The 19263-nt window shown below is 59.5% G+C and overlaps 1 protein-coding gene across 1 annotated transcript; it reads left to right on the plus strand.

Moving 5' to 3' along the window:
* The first annotated feature begins 1166 nt into the window (after positions 1 to 1166).
* Positions 1167 to 7614, plus strand: IFITM10 (interferon induced transmembrane protein 10). Its single transcript, XM_047101176.1, has 2 exons — positions 1167 to 1705; positions 6979 to 7614. Exons 1-2 carry the CDS (start codon positions 1178 to 1180, stop codon positions 7126 to 7128), a joined length of 678 nt encoding a protein of 225 aa, XP_046957132.1. The 5' UTR covers positions 1167 to 1177; the 3' UTR covers positions 7129 to 7614.
* Positions 7615 to 19263: the final 11649 nt, after the last annotated feature.

The following is a 19263-nucleotide window of genomic DNA, read 5'->3' on the forward strand; positions in this document are numbered from 1 at the left end:
ACACAGGGTGGCCCTGTGGGAGGACCCGTCCCGGAGCCCCCCACAGCCCTCACCCCTGGCTCTGCACCCCCTCCCCAGGGTCTGGCTTCCGGCCGATGCCCGAGGCCCCCACCCTGCGGGCGGGAGGAGGCGGGGAGGTGGCTGCGGCCGCCGGCGCCGTGAGTCAGGCTGGGGCTGCAGCCGCGCGGCCGGCCTGGCGCTGCGGAGGGAGCTCAGGAGCGGGGACAGCGGCGCCGCCAGCCCCGCGTGCTCCCCCCGCCGAGGCTGGGCCGCCGGGACGCGGAGCGGCCGGGCAGACAGCGAGCCGCGGGCCGGCGGAAGGACGCGCGGACCGCGGTGCGGGGATCCGCCTGCCCGCCCAGGAGTCGCCAGCAGGTGAGGGCGCGCCGTCCGCGCGGCCGTTCAGACCCCGGCGGCCCCGGGCGGCGGGGCGATGGCCACAGACCCCTGCGGGGGTTGGGGGGGGGGGGCGCAGGGCGCGAGCGTCTCGGTGCCCGGCGGGAGGGGTGCTCGTCTGGCAGAGTGTCCTTGCGCGTCTGTTTGTGGCGCGGGCTGGGTGGCTCCCTGGGAGCGTGTGCTCGGGGTCCCGGGGCCGCTCTGGGCCGGCCGGGGTTGGGGGCGGGGACGGCGTGCGCGAGTTTGGAGCCCCTGCAGTCGCCCCGCTGCCATCCCTGGGCGATTGCGTCGGATCCTGTGTGGCTGTGTGTGTATAAGCTGCGTGTCACAGGGCAGGGCTTTTCCCTGGCATCTCGGCGCACAGCGTGCCCAGGGTCTGGGGAGCCTTTGGTGTCCGATGTGTTAGGGGCGTCAGCGTGCAGGTGCCCCAGAGGGCTCTGCTCATTCTGCCAGATGGTGGCCGAGACACCGTCATCGTGGGTCTGTGTGCCCTGTGCGTGTACCGGGGTGTTTGGGACGCTGGCGTGCTGTGTTTATTGCAACAGCGTGTTGGTTGGGGCGTTGCTGGGTCCGGGGGCGGGGGCTGCTCTTGTGTGTCAGTGGGTGAATGTTTGTGCGCAGATGGCAAAGTGATGAAAAGCCCCCGATGTTCCTGCCAAGGCTGCTGTGAAGGGCTGTGGCACCGGGGTGCCTGGGGCGGGTGGGGGAGGCAGGTGGCAGGCTGGCGGCCTCGGCGGGGATTTCCAGCTCCCCTGGGGCTGCTTGCGAGTCTGCAGGGGAGATGCTGCAGGACATCAGGGCAAGCCCTGCAGGCCGGGCGGGACCCAGCTCCCTCCTCCTCTCCCCCCGCCTCCAGGCCCAGGGCCCAGGCCAGTGCCCAGCCCCGCTGGGAGCCCCGGCCAGCACCACGGACGGCGCCCAGGAAGCCCGAGTCCCCCTGGACGGGGCCTTCTGGATTCCGAGGCCCCCGGCAGGCTCCCCGAAGGGTTGCTTTGCCTGCGTGTCCAAGCCCCCGGCTCTGCAGGCTCCAGCGGCCCCGGCCCCGGAGCCCTCGGCATCGCCCCCCATGGCGCCCACCCTGTTCCCCATGGAATCCAAGAGCAGCAAGACGGACAGCATGCGGGCTTCTGGCGCCCCCCAGGCCTGCAAACACCTGGCCGAGAAGAAGACCATGACGAACCCCACAACGGTCATCGAGGTGTACCCGGACACCACCGAGGTCAACGACTACTACCTGTGGTCCATCTTCAACTTCGTCTACCTCAACTTCTGCTGCCTGGGCTTCATTGCGCTGGCCTACTCCCTCAAAGTGAGCCGGGCAGGGGCGCGGGGGGCAGAGGAGCGGGTCCCGGCAGGTGGGGGCCGCCTCGCGGGATCCGGAGACACGTGGATGCTGGCCAGCTCTGAGCCCGCAGGGAGGGGCTGCCCTCCCCATCCTGGGCTGCGGAAGCTTCCAGGGCGTCTTGACAGGGCTCGGGGGCCGCAGGACTGGGTTCTCTACACAGCCAGCTTAGTCCTCAAGGTGCAGACTCGGGGCTCGGTCTGTCCTCTGGGCCGTGGGAATTACACTCAGATGTAGCTGCCCCTGGGCACTTGGGGGGTGGGGGGAGCCAGCACACAGATGCAGACCCTCAGCACCCTTCCCGTGTCAGCAGGAGGACGGCTCAGGCCCCTCACAGGGGAACCCGAAACCAGGCAGACCTTCAGAAGGAGGCCACGGTAGCCGGGGTCTCCGACCACGGTGGACAAGGTCACTGCTTTCTGCCTTCCTTCTCCCACACTCTTTCTAGACATCCGTCCTGGTGGCCGGGGAGGGGGGGGGTGTCCAGGGGGAGAGAGGCATGACCCCAAACCCTGAGTGCGTACAACTTTGGGAAGCCCCTGACTGCTGGGAGAGGAGCCGGCTGGGAGCAGAGCAGGGTGCCAGGCAGACAGGACCCCACGTCCCTGGGGCAGAGGGGAAAGAAATGGGCCCAGATTGCAGGAAGGGGCCTGTGACCCACTCACATCTGAGGTGAGGAGCCCCGTGCAAGTGTGTAAGAACAGAGCCAGGGCTGTTGGAACCCGAGCAGCAGGACCCGCCTCCCTGTCACTCCGGACGGGTTTGGCTCCTGTAGAGTCAGAGGTCACCGTCCCCGGATGCGCGTGTCCGAGGCCAGGTGCACATCACCGACTGCAGCCACCCGGTGAGGTGGGGGCAGGGGGGTGGGCAGCGGTGGGATGTGGGGCTGCAGGGAGAGGAGGGTCTGGGCCAGGGAGGCTGCAGGGGGGAAGGACAGCAGCCTGGACACAGCTCTGCCTCTGGCATCTTCGAGCCCCACCCCTGCCCCTGGCATCACATGCCCCAGCCGCCTGGCTCTCCCGACCTCCTGACTCTTCGTCAGCGTTCCCCACCGCCAGGCACACCTTCGCCTCCAGGCTGGTGCACGGAGCTCTGGGCCTCTGCCACGTGGGGCCTGTGTGGTGTGAATGAGTGTGTGTGAGCGTGCATGGATGCACGAGCGTGTGTGCCCACGTAGGTGTGAATGCGCGTGTGCACAGGTGTGTAGGTGTGGATGTGTAAGTGTAATTGCATGTGTGCATGTGTGTGGATGTGAATGCGTGTGTATATTTGTGCACGCGAGTGTGTTATGTGTGGGCTCGCGTGTGTGCGTGTATATAAGTGAGTGTGCGTGTGTATGGGTGTGCATATGTGTGCGAGTGTATACAGGTGTGGGTGTGCGTGTAATTCATTGCATCGCGTGTGCGTGCGTGAGTGTGCATATATTTGTGACTGTGTGGGTGAATGGTACGTGACTTTGTGCGCATGTGTGCGTGTGTGTGCCTGTGTGTGCTGTGAAAGCACACCGGAAAGGGCCCCTGGGGATTAGGGGTGAAGGCCCCCAGGCCAACCCCAGCTCTGGCCCCAACGGAACAGTGCCAGGCAGAGGGCACCGTGGTGGGGGCAGCTGGTGACGCTCTGCTTCCCCTGGGGCCCTCTTGCCGTGCCCTGACGATGGCCTGTGGACACGGGTCCGGCCGCGTGGGCTCCTGTCCGGAAGCTGTCCCCCCCTTCCCCTTGGCTCGGCTGTGGGCGCCGGCTGGCACAGGGCAGGCCCATCTGGTGCAGGTTGTAGGTAGGTCACAGACTTCTGAATGGTGCAGGATTTGTGCTCTGACGGGGTGGGCAGGAATTGGTCCTTCTGAGGGGTGGAAGGGAGATCACGCTGCCTCCACCCCGGGGCTGCTCCCCCACGTCCTTCCTGGGGGACAGCCAGGGCAGAAAGGCCCGGGGCTTCTGGGGAAGGAGTGTGCAAGGTGAGCTGTCTCTGGCCTGGGCAGAGGGGGTGCAGGAGCGGCGGGCTCGGGCTCCTGCACCTGGGAGCTTGTCCATCTGTCCATCCAGCTGTCTCCTGGCCTGCTGCACCCGACGCTATTTGCAGCCAGTCATGGGCACTTCCAAGGGCGCCTAACGGACTTGGGGTCAGAAGGCCTTGGCTGAAGTCCCAGCTTGGTCCCTGAAGAGGGGTGAGCTCTTCACAAACCACCTTCCTCTGAGCTGGTTCCTGTGTCTGCTCACAAAACAAACAGAAATGAAAACGCCCAAGTCAGCACGTGTGAGCAGGGCAGAGGCTGGCATTCGGTGGGTGTGAAGCAGACATCGTGTCCCTGTCACGGGCGCCTGTCCATCCGCTGTCTCCACCCACGTGGGCCCGTTCCCTTCGATGCCAGCTGGGTCTGCGACACTCCCCTGTCCCAGGCATGGTTGCCCACCCAACCAGACCCATCCCTCCATCTTGCTGTCACCGGTGCCAAGGCAGCGCCGGCCACTGTAGGGGTCAGACAGGGCTGTACGAGGGGGTAGGTGGACAGAGGGCACCTTCAAGGTGGAGTAAGTGTCATGGTGTTTCAGAAAAAGAATATTTCCTGCCTGGTTTGGGGTGAGTTTGGAGTCCAGAGTGGGAGACTTCCGGGAGGAAGCATCATCTTCACTGGGCTCTGAAGGGCAGGTGAGGTGACAGGTGTTCCAGATATAAACTAGGACATGAGGGTGGGGCGATCTGGGGGGAACTGCAAGGCCCCCATATTCTCTGGGGGCGAGACGACAGTCCTGGAAAGCCAGACTGAGGCCATGCAGTGAAGGATTTGGAAAAATATGTGAGGGGTTTGGATGTCATCATGTGGAAGACCCAGAAGGGAAGATATGACCAGAGCTATGAAATCTGCAGCCAGTGTGAAGGAAGAGGATGAGAGAAGCCCCAGGGCAGAGAAAAGCTAGGGTCCCAGTGTGGTGTCCAGGAAAGGGGGCACATGGCCTGAACCAGGGCAGGGATGGTGGGCGGGAGACGAGGAGCAGATATAATGATATGGTGGTTGTTCCATGTGGGCCCAGGAGGTTGTGGACTTCCCAGTGACAGGGAAGTCAAAAAAATTGATTGGGGGGGGGTATTGTGTCAGTTTTTGTATATACATATTTGCCCACTACCTGCTTTCTGAATGTCAACAGCATCCACCCATCTACCCACCCATCCATCTGTCCACCATCCATCCACCCATCCATCCATCCACCATCTATCCATCCATCATCCATCCATCCACATACACATCCATCCATCCAGCCAACCATCCATCCATTCATCCACCATCCATCCATCCACCCACCCATCTACCCACCCATCCATCCATCCACCATCCATCCATCCAACCAACCATCCATCTGTCCACCAACCATCCATCCATCCATCCGTCTATCCACCATCCACCCATCCACCCACCCATCCATCCATCCATCCATCCAACCAACCATCCATCTGTCCACCAACCATCCATCCATCCATCCGTCTATCCACCATCCACCCATCCACCCACCCATCCATCCATCCATCCAACCAACCGTCCATCTGTCCACCATCCATCCATCCATCCATCCACCCATCCACCCACCCACGTACACATCCATCCATCCAACCAACCATCCACCCACCCATCCATCCGTCCACCATCCATCCATTCACCCACCCATCTATCCATCCATCCATCCACCCATCCACACACACGTCCATCCATCCAACCAACCATCAATCTGTCCATCCATCCATCCATCTATCCATCCATCCATCCACCCATCCATCCATCCATCCATCCATTCACCATCCCTCATACATTGATCCCTGCTCCTTTGTTCCCTTCAACCCAAATAGTCACCCACTCCTCTATTCATCTGTGTTTATACATGTTCATTTTGCTTCCTCCTCCCTTCCGTACTCTGCCCCATCCCATCCCCATGTATTTTGTACATCAGTTCACTTAACTATTCATCTAACCTTACTTCCCCCCAGTAGCTTTCCCTGCTTTACTTACCACCTCTACATGTCAGCCATCCATCCATCCTCTGACCCAGCACACCAATAAATCCACTCATCCTTCAAGCTGACAGCATCCCTTCTTTCCACTGCTCCTCTAGCTGAGCCACGTGCATCCATTCATCATGTACCTGTCTTCACACTCACCCTTGCTCACTCTCACCTTGTTATCCCTTATGTCATCTCATCCATCCATATGACCCATGCACTATCATTTTTTTCTATTTTCCCTCCCTTCTCATCCATCCACAAATCCAGCTATGCTTCTTTGGACTTTGTGGAGGGAGAACGTGCTGAAGAGAGGGAAATCCTAGGATTTACCCTGCGTGAGGGTGGCTTCCTCCTTGGGAACACCTCTTCACAACCAGAGAATCTTGGAAATGGGTCCAGCTCTGCCCACTGTCTTCCCTGTGTCTCAACATCCCTTCCCAGAGACCACGGGGCCCACTGCCTGTCTGTCTAGTGCCTATTCTTAGGTAACCCCTGTGAGTTTTAGATTAAGGAGCCGCTCAGACTAGGGCACACTTACAACCTCCATTGGCTGATCATATAACTCTCTGAGACCAACTTTCTCCTTTGTCTTGTGAATTCATTTGTCGATCCCAGCTTTTTTGAGCTACAGTTGACATACAACATTGGAGAAGTCCAACGTGCACAACGTTGCAATTCGATACACGTACATCCTGCAAGATGATCATAACAAGAGGGTTCGTTAGCACATCTGCCACCTCACGTAATTATTGTTTTTGTGGTTGGTGGGGTTTTTGGTGGTAGGAACACTTACAATCTGCTCTCGCCAACTTTCTTTTTTTTTTAATGTTTATTTATTTATTGTGTGTGTGTGTGTGTGTGTGTGAGAGAGAGAGAGAGAGAGAGAGAGAGAGAGAGAGAGAGAGAATCCCAAGCAGGCTCCACACTGACAGCACAGAGCCCAGTGTGGGGCTCGAACCCATGAACCGTGAGATCGTGACCTGAGCCGAAATCCAGAGTCGGATGCTTAATTGACCGAGCCACCCAGGGGTCACCGCCCCCCCCCGCCTCCTTGATTCAGTAACTTTCGATCGAATAGTACAGTATTGTTAAACAGTCCTGTTTTATTTTAAATAATTTCAGGCGTGGAAAAGTTGCAAAAAGAACCACAAAGAATTCCCGGGTGCCCTCCGCACAGAGGTGCCCCATACCCGTATTTGCCTTTCCCTGGTCTCTGGCCTCGGGCCTCACCTCCCCCCTCTGGCTGCAGGTTCGAGACAAGAAGCTTCTCAATGACCTGAATGGAGCAGTGGAAGACGCCAAGACCGCCCGGCTGTTCAACATCACCAGCTCTGCCCTGGCGGCCTCTTGTATCATCCTCGTCTTCATTTTCCTGCGGTACCCGCTCACCGACTACTAGGACCCCGCCGGGCGCCGCCGGCCGTGGAGACGAAGCCCCGAGACACGTCCGTTGTCATGACTGACGCGACACGGGATGCGGAGTGGTTGGGGCAGAGCAGGGCGCGGGCCCTGGGGCCCCCCCGAAGCTGTGAAGCGGGCAGCGAGGCCACCAGAAGCTCCGCACAGTAAGGGGGCAGCGAGCTTCGGGCCAGCCCACCCTCTCTGCCTCTGCCCGTTCCCGGGGTCTGGGTTTCTCCCTGTGTTGCCGCACCCTGGCTTCCAGCGGCTGCCCCCCGCCCCGCCCTCCTGTGCCGCACCCAGGCTCCTGGGGCCCCTCTGGCCCGACACCCAGCAAGAAGGGCTTCTGTGAGAGCTCCCCGGCTTGGGGGGGCTGCCAGCATCTGGGGACTCACTCTCTCCTCTCCGACCCCACCTCCTCCAAGCTGTGACCCTGCTCAGAGCTCTTGTATCTGTGAACTTTCAATAAAATACCTGTCTGGCTCCAGCCCAGCCTCTGTCCCAGGGCCGAGCAGGGCATGGGGGTGGGTGGATTTGGCAGCTTTGGGGGCCCCACTCAGGCGCTGCCTGGCGGTTCAGGCCCCCCCACCCCAGTGCCAACACCGCCGGGGAGGGTTTGCTCCGTGACCTGGCGGTCTTCTGCCCATGGTGCAAGGGGACCGAGGGGGACTTTGGCAGAAGGTGCCCCAAACACGAGTCCTCTCGAGGATTAGGCAGCACGAACAGAGCTGTCTGCCCAGCTGTAAGTTAGAGCGGAGAACACCAGCGTGTTCCCGGGGAGGGAGCAGAACCCTCGTGGCACGGGGTCGCGGCTCGTCTGGGAAGCCAGAGGACGTCTGGGCAGCTCAAGTGCAGAGAGTGAAGGAGGAAGGCCTGCTGACCTCACCCCCAGGCCCAGGGGTGGCTTCGCAGGGGAGGGACTGGGCTTGCTTTGTGGGCTTCGAGGACGGTGGGGGGGAGGCAGGGGACAAGGCTGTCGCAGAAGTGGGAACCGTGCAGGCTGGGGCTGGGGCGGATGAAAGAATTTGGTGACAGACTGGATGTGCTGTGAGGCGGGCGGGAGGAGCCGGGGGTCCCTGCGTGTCCGACTTGGCCGGGGCTGTGCCCTCACATGGGGACCTGGGGAGGAGCCCTGTGGAAGCAGAGGGGCCCGGCAGTGACAGCCAGCGCGGAGCCCAAGGAACACCACCTCTCTCCGGAAGGCTGGCAGGAAGAGGGGGTGTCCCAGCACCCAGAGTGTCGGGGGCAGAGGAGGGAGAAGCCAGAGGCGCCCATCGGGTTTCTGGGAATGTGATGGAGGAAGGAAGGAGGTAAGGAAGGGGCGGAAAGGTGTGCTTGGCGGGGCGGGGAGGTGGCCGCCAAGGGAGAAGAGTCCCGGGGATGTCATCAGAGCAGGGTGCCAAGCCCGGGGCTCAGGGTCGGCAGTGACGGACAGCCACGGGGAGGAGGCCGGGTGACCGAGGGGTCACCAGGGCATGGGTGTCAGAGAAGGGCGGAGAGCACAGACGGAGCCCTGTCTGGGCAGCGTCCAGACAGCAGGAGAGAGACTCCTCCCTCACGCAGGACAGAGGCACAGGTGCTGACGACGGGGTGGGTGTGTGGACGTGGGGCCGAGGACTGGGGTTCCCCTGCGACCTCCCTGGGAGGGGGACACGCGGGGGGGCAGGGCTCAGGGCAGGGGTGAGGTGTTTGGGGTCTTTCCTGGGCAAGTGGACCGGTGTGGCCGTGGTCAGCTGGGGGCACGTGCTGGGGGCTCCGAGACAGAAGCGTGGAGGGGACTTGGGAGCGGGACGCTGGGGGTGGGGCAGCGTTGCCGTGAGAGGGTCAGGGCTTCCGAGAGCAGCGGGTCAGGTCTGGAGAGGTGTTTCCCAGGTGAGTGTGCTAAGAGGCTGGGGGTGGGGGCTTCAAGCAAAAGGGGGCCGGGGTGGGTGGCGAAAGGCACACTAGTGAGGGGGCCAGACTCCAGCCCCCGGCCCCACCCAGAAGCCCAGGGGAGGGGCCCGGAACACCATGGCATGACTCCTGACCCCAGGCAGTGGCAGGACGGCAGGGGGGCTGGCACCCCTGCAGGGTTGCACGGAGTTATGTTGTGGCCACCCATGGAGGGGAGCTGGGAGCCTTCCGGGTGGCCCCCAGGAGGGCGGTTGGAGGGGCTGGAGGGCAGCGAGCTCAGTCCTGGATCCTTCCGGAGCTTCCAGATCAGGCCCAGGTGGGTTCCCACCACTGCCCATCGGCTTCCCGGAGGAGTCAGGGCCGGGATGGTCACGGGGAGGGCATCTGGGGAGACAGGGACCGGAGGTCACGAGCTCAGGCCCTACCCTGGGGTCCAGGTGGCTTCATTACCCCTGACGGGGCCGGGAAAGTGGAGGCAAAATGTTTTCTTCTCTCCTTTTCCTTAAGCCTTTGCTGCCAGCAGCCGCTCACCTCCCGGGACGTCACCCGGGGGAACCGCATCCTCAGGAAGGAGGCCTCGGCCTGGCCTCTCGCTGGAAACTGTCCCTCGCGGTTGAGGCTTTCGGGCTCCGGTCGCAAACAAGTTACGACCGCCTTGCGGGCACCGAAGGCACGCTTAGCCCACAGACGTTTGTGTCCATTCCTGGGCAGCGGGGGCCACACCGCGGAGGCGCTGCCTCCCCCCCCGCCACCCCCCCCCCCCCGCCACCTTGGGCTCAGGAGAGGGTGCTGGCACCTGCTGGGCGGGGTGTCTGTGGCCGAGCAGCCCAGACCCCAGCAGGCGGGCGGGCGGGCACGGGGTCCTGCCTTGGTCTCTGGCTTCCAGGTCTGCGTCTTTGCCTCTCTGGGCCCCGCCCTGACCTTCCGACCCTCCCCGCCGCACCCCCTCCCCGCACCCCCTCCCTGTTTTCATTTGCTTTGCACAGTGTCTGCCAGGAAAATGCCGCTCAGTAGGTACTCGTACGAATGAGCCGGCCGCCTCGGCTTGCTCTCTTCCTGCCCTTCTCCGCGTGCCCCTGGCTTCACGCTTCTTTGCGGGGGGGACTCTCCCCGCCCTCCCCTCCCCCATGCTGCCCCGATTGGCCCTGGCCACCGCCCTTGTGACCTCCAGCTCCCGGACCAGTTTGAAAGGCCCAAGGATGGAGAGAGTGTCTGGAGGCTGGCGCTGGCCGTGTGCAAGCGTGCGCGTGTGCACCTGTGCGATGAGGGGCTGCTGGGCGGTTAGTCCCCAGCTTCTCTTGCCTTGGCCACAGTGGCCTGGGTGTCCCAGGTCCCCATCATCCGCTGGCCAAAAACGCTGCCCCCGCTCCAGCCTGACCCTCTCCACACACTAGAAAGGCGCAGAAGATTCCTTCTTCATCGCGTGCCCTCGGCTTCCCTCCTGGGTGTGGAGATACCCCCCGGAGGCCCCCTACTCCCACAGAATAACAACCACCGACCGCCGGCTCAGACGGGGGGCACGCAGACGAACGGGTCCCTGACCCCGTCGGGCCGCAGGGCCCCCCTGAGATCTGCTCAATCCCGCTTCATGGGGGTGGGCCTGGGAGGCGGCTGCCGTTGGAAGAGCCACCTTCCCTTCCCCCACCTGCCCCACCCGAGGCACCTGCTGGGCTGTGGAGGCCAAAACTCAGTGGCTCAAGGGTGGTTTGAAGGACACAAGAGGCTCCTGGAGCCCGGCCAGCAGGGCTGAAGGGCAGCGCGGCGGGGGCAGCGGTTGAGAAATTTCGCCTCCGGTGCCCGGCTCCCTTCCTTTCGGCCACGGCGTGGGGGAGGGGAGGAGGGGGGAAGGTGGGGGGCTCCCTGTGGCTGCAGTTTATGCCCCCCTCACACTCCTGATGCGTCTGACTCATACGCGGACTGCCGTTTGGATGCCCTCTTGCTGAACGCGTGTCTTATTACCTAGAGCACATCCTTCCTACTGGGCTGTGGGTTTCTTAGTGGCACCCAGGTGTCTCCGCCCACGTCCCCCCTCCGTCCCCTGACAGCCCTGCCCCGCTCGGAGGCCCTCACTGCCCTCTCTCCCTGGCATGTTCTACTAAACACAAGTGTCCAATCTCAATACGGTCACAACTGCCACTGTCTTCATCAGTGGAGGCTTTTCGCCCAGGACGCGGAAAGGAGTGCACGGAGAGAAAAACACCAACACGTTTGCCAAATCAGGGCACACGTGGGTGACTTCAGGCACTGATCAAGTTCTACTTTTGGACTCCAGTGGTGGTTACGTGAGTGTTTGTTTTATAGAAGTCATATGGGCGCCTGGGTGGCTCAGTCGGTTAAGCGTCCGACTTCGGCTCAGGTCACGATCTCGCGGTCCGTGAGTTCGAGCCCCACGTAGGGCTCTGGGCTGATGGCTCAGAGCCTGGAGCCTGCTTCCGATTCTGTGTCTCCCTCTGTCTGCCCCTCCCCTGCTCACACTGTCTCTCTCTCTCTCTCTCAAAAATAAACATTAAAAAAATTTTTAAAAAGTCATTATGTTGTATAGTCATGCCTTATGGTAGCCCTCTGCACAACATCCGTGCACTTACACAAATATGTTCACAGACGCCACGGATGGGAAATAACTCATGCGCATTAACGTCTATTTTCACATACGGACGAAAACCAGTTGATAAATGCACAGCTTTGTTTGTAATGTCCCTGGGAGCTTAGCCTTTTATTTATTCAAAATAAGCACGATGCATAGGACAGAATGTCTCTGGAAGAAACCACACGGACAAGAGTGAGATGGGCCCCCAGGTGCTGGTGGCTGCACCCCAGAGAGGGGAACCACTGGGGGATTGGAGCCAACAAGGTTTATGGGGAGAAGGCGGGTGCGTGGGGTGGGGTCAGTAAAGACAACGGGAGGCCAGATACACACAGGTTCTGGTCAAATAATTACATATATATATATTTTAATGTTTATTAGTTTTTGAGAGAGACAGAGTGTGACTGGGGGAGGGGTAGAGAGAGGGAGACACAGAGTCCGAAGCAGGCTCCAGGCTCCGAGCTGTCAGCACAGAGCCCGACGTGGGGCTGGAACCCACGAACCGCGAGATCATGACCCGAGCTGAGGTCGGACGCCCAACCGACTGAGCCACCCAGGTGCCTCCCCTCCCCCCGCCCCCAGCCAATAATTACATATATTAAGGCTGATGGGAGTCTGTGACAAAAGTGGAGTGGGACAGAGAGGAGCCAAGGTGGGGTTAGGGGAACCTGTGCACCCCCAGCTCTCCCACTGGCGGGGTCTGCACGACCCCCAACAGCCCCAAAACAACAAGCTCACTGGCACCCAGATGTTGGCTCTTAAGGTCACTGCCCCCCTGCAGGGACCGGGCCCCCTGGGGACGGCTGGTTGCAGGCGGTGCCTGGGGGGGGCTTGGACCCTGACGTACAAGACGACCTGAGGCACCTGGGACCAGGAAGCAAAGACCTGATGAGGTATGAGCCCCACTCCGGCCAAATCAGGGACAACTGGGCCTCAGGGTAAATCCACTGAATGAAAGAGGAAACCATGAGTCCACACGGAGACTCATAAACAAACTGGAGGCTCAGTGAGCAAGGGGGTCTCTAGTCTGAGAGGCCAGCCTGGAGGACAGTCATGACTGCAGAGGGAGACGGAGACCCAGCGGGCGGTACCCCAGAGGTGCCCACCTCCCCTCCTGGGGGTCCCCCCATCTTCTAGGGCGGTTCACAGGACCCCGGAGAACCGCGCACTTGCACTCGTCAGTGTGTGCGAGGGAGGGGCGCCTGGGGGTTGCAGACGAACGAGCAGGGGGAGGCGTGCGGGAAGGGCGCGGGGCTCCCGTGCCCTCGCCCCAAACCTGCGTGTGTTCCCCAGCCCGGAAGCCGGCCGGACCCCACGTCTCTGGGCTGTTCCTGGAGGCTCCTCCCCGCGTAGACTTGACTGACCATCAACTCCACGACGTGCTGGAGGTTCTCATGAGGTCTCGGTCTTTCTGGTGGCCGCCCCCACCCGGGCCCCCCACCCCCACCCCACAGTCACCTCGGGAGAACAAAGGATGCTCCCGTCACCCAGGAAATTCCAAGGGCTTTAGGAGGTCAGTGTCGGGAGTCCGGCCAGGGACCCACAGAGATGTTCCCTGCGATCTCACGCGGCCCGAGCTCACTAACACACGGCCAGAAATACGTGAGCAAGCGCCAGACACACTAACCAAATAGAAGGGTCCTGCCCTCTGCAGAAGGCTCGTGGCCACGGGAGCCACAGGAAGAGGGGCACCGCTCCGGTCAGAGCTGGTCACCACAGACAGGATCCGCGCCTGCGCGGTCTTTCCCTCAACCCACGCGATTGCGTGTCATCAAGTCTCATTCATAAGCTTTCTCTCGCATGATTCATGTTTTTGCTGATAGGATTCACGTCGCCCGGACGCCTCTCACGCTGTCGGCTGCTGCCTCTGATCTAAGGTTTGGACAGCTGCCCTCGGTTGATTGCTCGGCGTGGACATCTCCGTTCTTGCAGGGACTGTCTGACCTTGACGTGGCACCACGTAATCAGAACCACTGCAGCTTTACGGCGAGCCCAGACATCTCGAGGCCTCCCTCACCGGTCTTCTTCAGGGGTTTCTTGGCCATTCCACTTACGGTATTCGTTTAATTGGAGAACTTACCAAGCAGGGGGGAGAAAGACGACTGGGATTGTGGTTAAATCCACAGAGATACATTTGGGAGGAATTTACATTTTTATAAGACTGAGTTTTTCAAATCTGTAAGCTTAGCACCATAGGCTTTGATTTGCTTCCGTCTCTTTAAAGCGCTCCCCAAACGCGCCATGGTTTCCCGCGTCGAGGTCTCGCACAGGACTCGTGAGACTTACTTGCAGATACTTGATTTTGGTGCTATGGCAAACGTTACAGTGTGAAATGTTTTCTTTCCTGAGTGTCTGTTGCGTTTGCCTTTTGAGGAGCCGTCCTGCACTCGGCATCCTCGCTAAGAGGATTTTTATTTTCATGATATTTTTCGTAACGTCTGGATTTTCCACGTGTTCGGCCGCAGCGCCTGTCGCTGTGCAAAATCAGAGTTTCCTTTCTCCCTTTCTGACCCACGTACCTTATGCTTGTTTTTCTCAGTGCGTTTGCTAGAACTTCAGTCACACTGGGAAACAGAGGTCGCGACGGCAGGGTTTTCTTTTGTAACCCTTATCCCCAAGATAAATCCTTCCAGGCTGCATGATTTCGGATGATATTTGCTCTAGGTGTTTGGAGACCTCCGCGATTAGCTTAAGGCACTTCCCTGGTAGTCATAATATGCTAATATTGACATTTTTGCTGTACTGCCACAGACATGAGAAACTTAGCACCCTGCAAAGGCACAGACTGCAAATAAAAGAGCCAACGGGAAAAGACGCGGGGGCAGACTGCGCGAGACCCGGGGACCTTTGCGACCCAGCAAAGAGCAGCGGCGGCTCCAAGCGGCCCGACTGGGCTTGCAGCCAGCGCCCCAGGCCACCCACACTCTCTGCCGGCTGCAACCACTTGCCACCCTTAATTTCCACGAGGCCCCTAAGGGCGCTCACTCCAGGTCTCAGCCGACTTCATCGTCCGGCCCAGAGCACAGACATGTCCGGCCCTTCTTTCACACGAGGGGGGTGTCTTTCCAGGGTCCTGATCGGTGCCTGGGTCTCTCTGGATGCACTAACCAACGTGTGACTGCTGCAGCCCGCCCGGGGCTCCGGGGCCTTCCCCACGGGTCCGTGAGATTCTCTTGAACTGTGCACACGCCCACCTCAGTTATGTAAAGCCATTGACACGCTGGGGGAAGTGTGTCCGCACGGGCCTAATTCGCGTGCCGGGCCCAGAGCTCCGTATTTACACATCGCTTTTGAGCCGATTTGTGAACGTGCGTCGTAGCAGAAATGGTTCAGTCTTATTAAATTAATACGGAATACCGCGGAATGATTGCCTGCCTCTTCTGGTTTGATTATGTAATTTTCCTCTTAAAAATTTTTTTGTGACGTTTATTTATTTTTGAGACACAGACATGAGAGGGAGACCCAGAATCGGAAGCAGGTTCCAGGCTCTGAGCTGTCAGCCCAGAGCCCGACGCGGGGCTCGAACTCATACCGCGAGATCATGACCTGAGTCGAAGTCGCACGCTTAACCGACTGAGCCACCCAGGCGCCCCTAAATATATAAATAGATTACAAAAAAAATTTTTTAACGTTTATTCAGTTTTGAGAGACAGAGCACAAGCAGAGGTGGGGCAGAGAGAGGGGGAGACACAGAATCCGAAGCAGGCTCCGGGCTCTGAACTGTCAGCACAGAGCCCGACGTGGGGCTCGAACCCGTGAACCGCGAGGTCGTGACCTGAGCTGAAGTCGGACACTGAACCGACTGAGCCCCCCAGGTGCCCCCTGACATTACATTTTAGGCACAAACTACAGTCATTTCCAACTGTTTTCATTGTTTGATGGAACCAAGTGTCTGTTTGTTAAAGCAATTTTTGATACTTTGGGTTGTGACAAAACACATCGTAATTTGTCACATTAAAATGAATGAAAATATTATTTTGTCCTCTGGTTTCTCACAAGTGGCAGGGTTTTCAGAGAAAAAAGAAAATCATCATGGGATCAGAAATGCTCTAATTTAAGCCATGCCTTCTTCTCTCTCTTTCTCTCGTTCATTAAAGTCATTCTCCTAGCTTTGACGTGCAGTGTTTTCACAACATTGGATGGAACCATTTGAAATGGCTGCTTTCAGGGATGCCTAGGGGCTCAGTCGGTTCAGCGTCCGGCTTCAGCTCAGGTCGTGATCTCACAGCTCGTGAGTTCCAGCCCCACGTCGGGCTCTGTGCTGACAGCTCAGAGCCTGGAGCCTCCTTCAGATTCTGTGTCCCTGTCTCTGCCCCTCTACTCTCTCTCTCTCTCAAAAATAAACATTTTAAATAATTTCTTAAAAATGAAATGGCTGCTTTCACAGGTAAAAAGAGTCAAGTGTTAGCAATTGCATCCAGTCGGCCTGAGAGGGTCTAACATTATTAGTTGCACTAAAAACATTTCGCCCATCACATTATATTTTCATCCCCCCCAGCACGTCCATAAGGACGGCTCTCAATATCCAAACGTGAATGTTCTAGTTCAGTTTCTTCACAGACTTGTAGCATAAGTGCATTGTGGGCACAGAATACTTTCTGTAAGATTTCGACCTTTCGAAATGTTTTGAAACTTATTTTAGGGTCAATCTGTGTCCAAATGTCCCTCAAGAAACTTACTTATTTTACAGCATTGGAGTCGGGCTTTTTGTGGGGCCTCCAGGTAAAATGCATTCCTTGTGGTGTTCCGTCTTCTGTAGGCTTGCTGGCTTTGCAAAGGGGGGAGCGGTCGATCAGGGCCCCTGTGGCTGTGCCCCGAGACCTCACATGTCGGTCACACCGAAGTCAGCCCTTCCCGGGCCGCCCTCCTCTGTCGGAGCCTGAGGCCTCGGCACCTGGAGGCCTTGCCAGGCCCTTCTGAGTGTGCACCCCAGCCTCACAGGCTTCCTGCCCCCGCGCCCCCCCAACCCTGAGTCGGGGTCAGGTGCGCATCTGGCCTCACACCGTCTCTGGGCCACGGCTCCTTCCCACCGTCTCTCTCACAGCCTTTCCTCAGTGAAGTCCTCTGCTTGGGTCCTGTCTTGGTGTCCATTCCCTAGAAGACCCTAACCCTCAGGAGCACCACCGAGAGGGTCCGAGAGGACGGCAAGGGGAGGGGGTGCGGGGGGTTGAGGCACCTGATCTGGTTGTCGGACGGGACACGGATGGCACCTAGAACACCCTGGAGGCCCCGTTGTTTTGTTAAAGATTTCACCCCAGCCGATGAGGAGAAGTCCCTCCCGGGGCAGGAGCGCCCTGGGGCGGGTGTGACGATGCAGGTGTTTGGGGGACACACAGGGACAGGGCCCAGAGAGACAGCAGAGACGGCGGTTAGGGCAGAGTTGTAGCGATGCCCATCCAGGGACAAAGAAACACCGATGGCTGTGACAGGAGGTAAGGGACCCTGAGGACAGAGATGGGGACGCCCAGCTGGACTCTGAGCCGACAGAGGTGGTCCCCCTCCCGTGACGGAGCTGGCACTTCCCGGACGGACAGACGGGCGAGGCTGCAGACGAAGCCCCTCCAGAGTCACGGAACAAGCGGGCACTGTGGCAGGAGCCAGGGACGTGTTCCTGGGATTGGACTTCTTTCTCCATGAAAAAAAGTAGTGTTTAAGTGACACGCAGTAAAACCCACGGTTCTTTGGACAAATACATGGTCGCATAACCTCCACCAAAACCAAGAAACGGAAGAGTTCCCACGTCACCAGAAAACTCCCCTGTGCCATTTTGTGGTCAAGGCCCCTCCCCGCCCCAGGCCCTGGCAACCATGGGTGTCTCTTCTGTCCCTAAGACGTCGCTTTTTCCGGAAGGCCATCAAAATGGCACCACACAGCATCCACCCTATCAAGCTCTCTGCTCCGTCCTCAGACCGAGCCTGAGCCTCTCCCACCGTGGCCGGTGCCGCGGTCATTCACTCTGCACGCCAAGAGGTGGCGCCCCACGTGGCTGCCCTGTGTGTCCACCCCCAGGGGGAGGGACAGGCCACACCGCCTCTCCTGGCAGGGATCACACACCAACGTGTGCACACAGGCTTTCTCCTCCTTCCCTTCAGTCGGCGTCTGTCAGCAGGACAGAGTCATACGATGTGCGTGCGCTTAATTCTGGAAGGACCCGCCAAGCGCAGCCCACACGGGGCTGTCTCACCGTGGCTTCCCTTGGGTCACGCCATGGGCTGTTCTGAGTGCCCCTCTGGGGAGGGGTCCCTACGTCTTTGGCCCGTGGCTCGATATTGCGCTGTTTTCTTTTTCTTGGTGGTTGAGAATTGCTCACCACGATGACGCTTGTTTCCAAATGCCCTCTTCCCACCCTTCTCTTCCCGGTGCCTTCCGAACGCAAAATCTCTCCGTTTTGGTGAGTTCCAACGTATCTCATTTTTTTTCCTCTCACGTCTATTCGGCTGAACCCCAGCGTCACCAAGATTTTCTCCCAGACTCTGCGTTTCGATCTGGGACCCAGTGGAAGTGATTTTTGCGTATGGTCTGAACTACGACTCCGAGCGCATTGTTCACGCAGAATTCCAATTGTTCCGGCGCCTTCTGCCGGGAGGACCGTCAGCCGTCCGTGTAAGCGTGTCTGTCTCCAGACCCTCTACTGGTTTCTTCATGTGCCGTGTGGCATCTGGGCCTCGGCTCTGCTGACCCTTGGTGCCAGGCGGCTCTCCACGGTGTGGCCACTCGTGCCCTGCAGACTGTTTGCAGCAGCCCAGCCCTGGCCGGACTCCTGGACACCCCCACCGCCAGGTGTAACAGTCAGAAATGTCTGCAGACACCGCTGGGGTCACCTGCCACGGCCGCTGTGACGAGGGTTCGCACATGAGGCAGCTGACACCGGAGGGACTCATTGTCCCCCTGTCCTGGGGGCTGGAGCCCAAGGTCCAGGCGTGGGCAGGGCCGGGCCTCCCAAGCCCCTCTCCTTGTGTGTGGCCGGCCGTCCTCCCCCTGTGTCCTCACGGGGTCATCCCTCCGTGCGTGTCTGTGTCCCGATCCCCTCTTCTTACAAGGACCCCGGTCACACGGGATCAGGACCCTCCCTGGCGACCTCATGTCACCTCAATCACCTCTGTAAGTCCCCTCTCCAGATACGGTCATGTCCTGGGGTGCTGGGGGTCAGGGCTTCAGCGTGAATTTGGGGTGACACAGCTCAGCCCATAACAATAGCCCTACTGGTGACTTCCTAAGAGCGCCCAGCGTCATGGGGGGACAGGGCCCCCACTAACCCCCACCCTTCGCTTAGGGCGAGAGATTTGTGATGACAGAACCAGCCTCGCAGGCGGCTGCTCCGGGCCTGACCCTCAGAAGCACTGGGCCAGTGAAGATTCCGGGTTTCTTCACTGGGAGAACTTCATCGTGTTTCTGTCTTTTGGTCACTTGGAGACACTCCTGGATGTGGTTTGCTCGGTGGCATCTATAATTGGACTCTTTGTTTCTTCAGAAAAAAAATACACACACCATGAAGAGTGAGTCCCAGTGTCCATCTCGGGCTGATGATGACATATCCACGGAGGTCCACGAACTGTACAGACAAGCGACCCGGTGGGGGTGTCGATAGTGGGAGCCCACGTGGGTGCGGGCATACTTACCACCCAATTTTGCTGTGAACCTAAAACTGCTCTAAAAACT

This window comes from Lynx rufus, unplaced genomic scaffold (genome assembly GCF_022079265.1).
Source record: "Lynx rufus isolate CCGP_SWC_20201006 ecotype Redwood Valley unplaced genomic scaffold, mLynRuf1.p SCAF_58, whole genome shotgun sequence".
Taxonomy (NCBI): Eukaryota; Metazoa; Chordata; class Mammalia; order Carnivora; family Felidae; genus Lynx; species Lynx rufus.

Excerpts from the sequence above, each read along its gene's own strand:
- IFITM10 (XM_047101176.1), top strand. The coding sequence starts at position 1,178 with ATGCTGCAGGACATCAGGGCAAGCCCTGCAGGCCGGGCGGGACCCAGC. Across the intron at positions 1,706-6,978 it reads CGCTGGCCTACTCCCTCAAA|GTTCGAGACAAGAAGCTTCT; the intron begins GTGAGCCGGGCA and ends CTCTGGCTGCAG.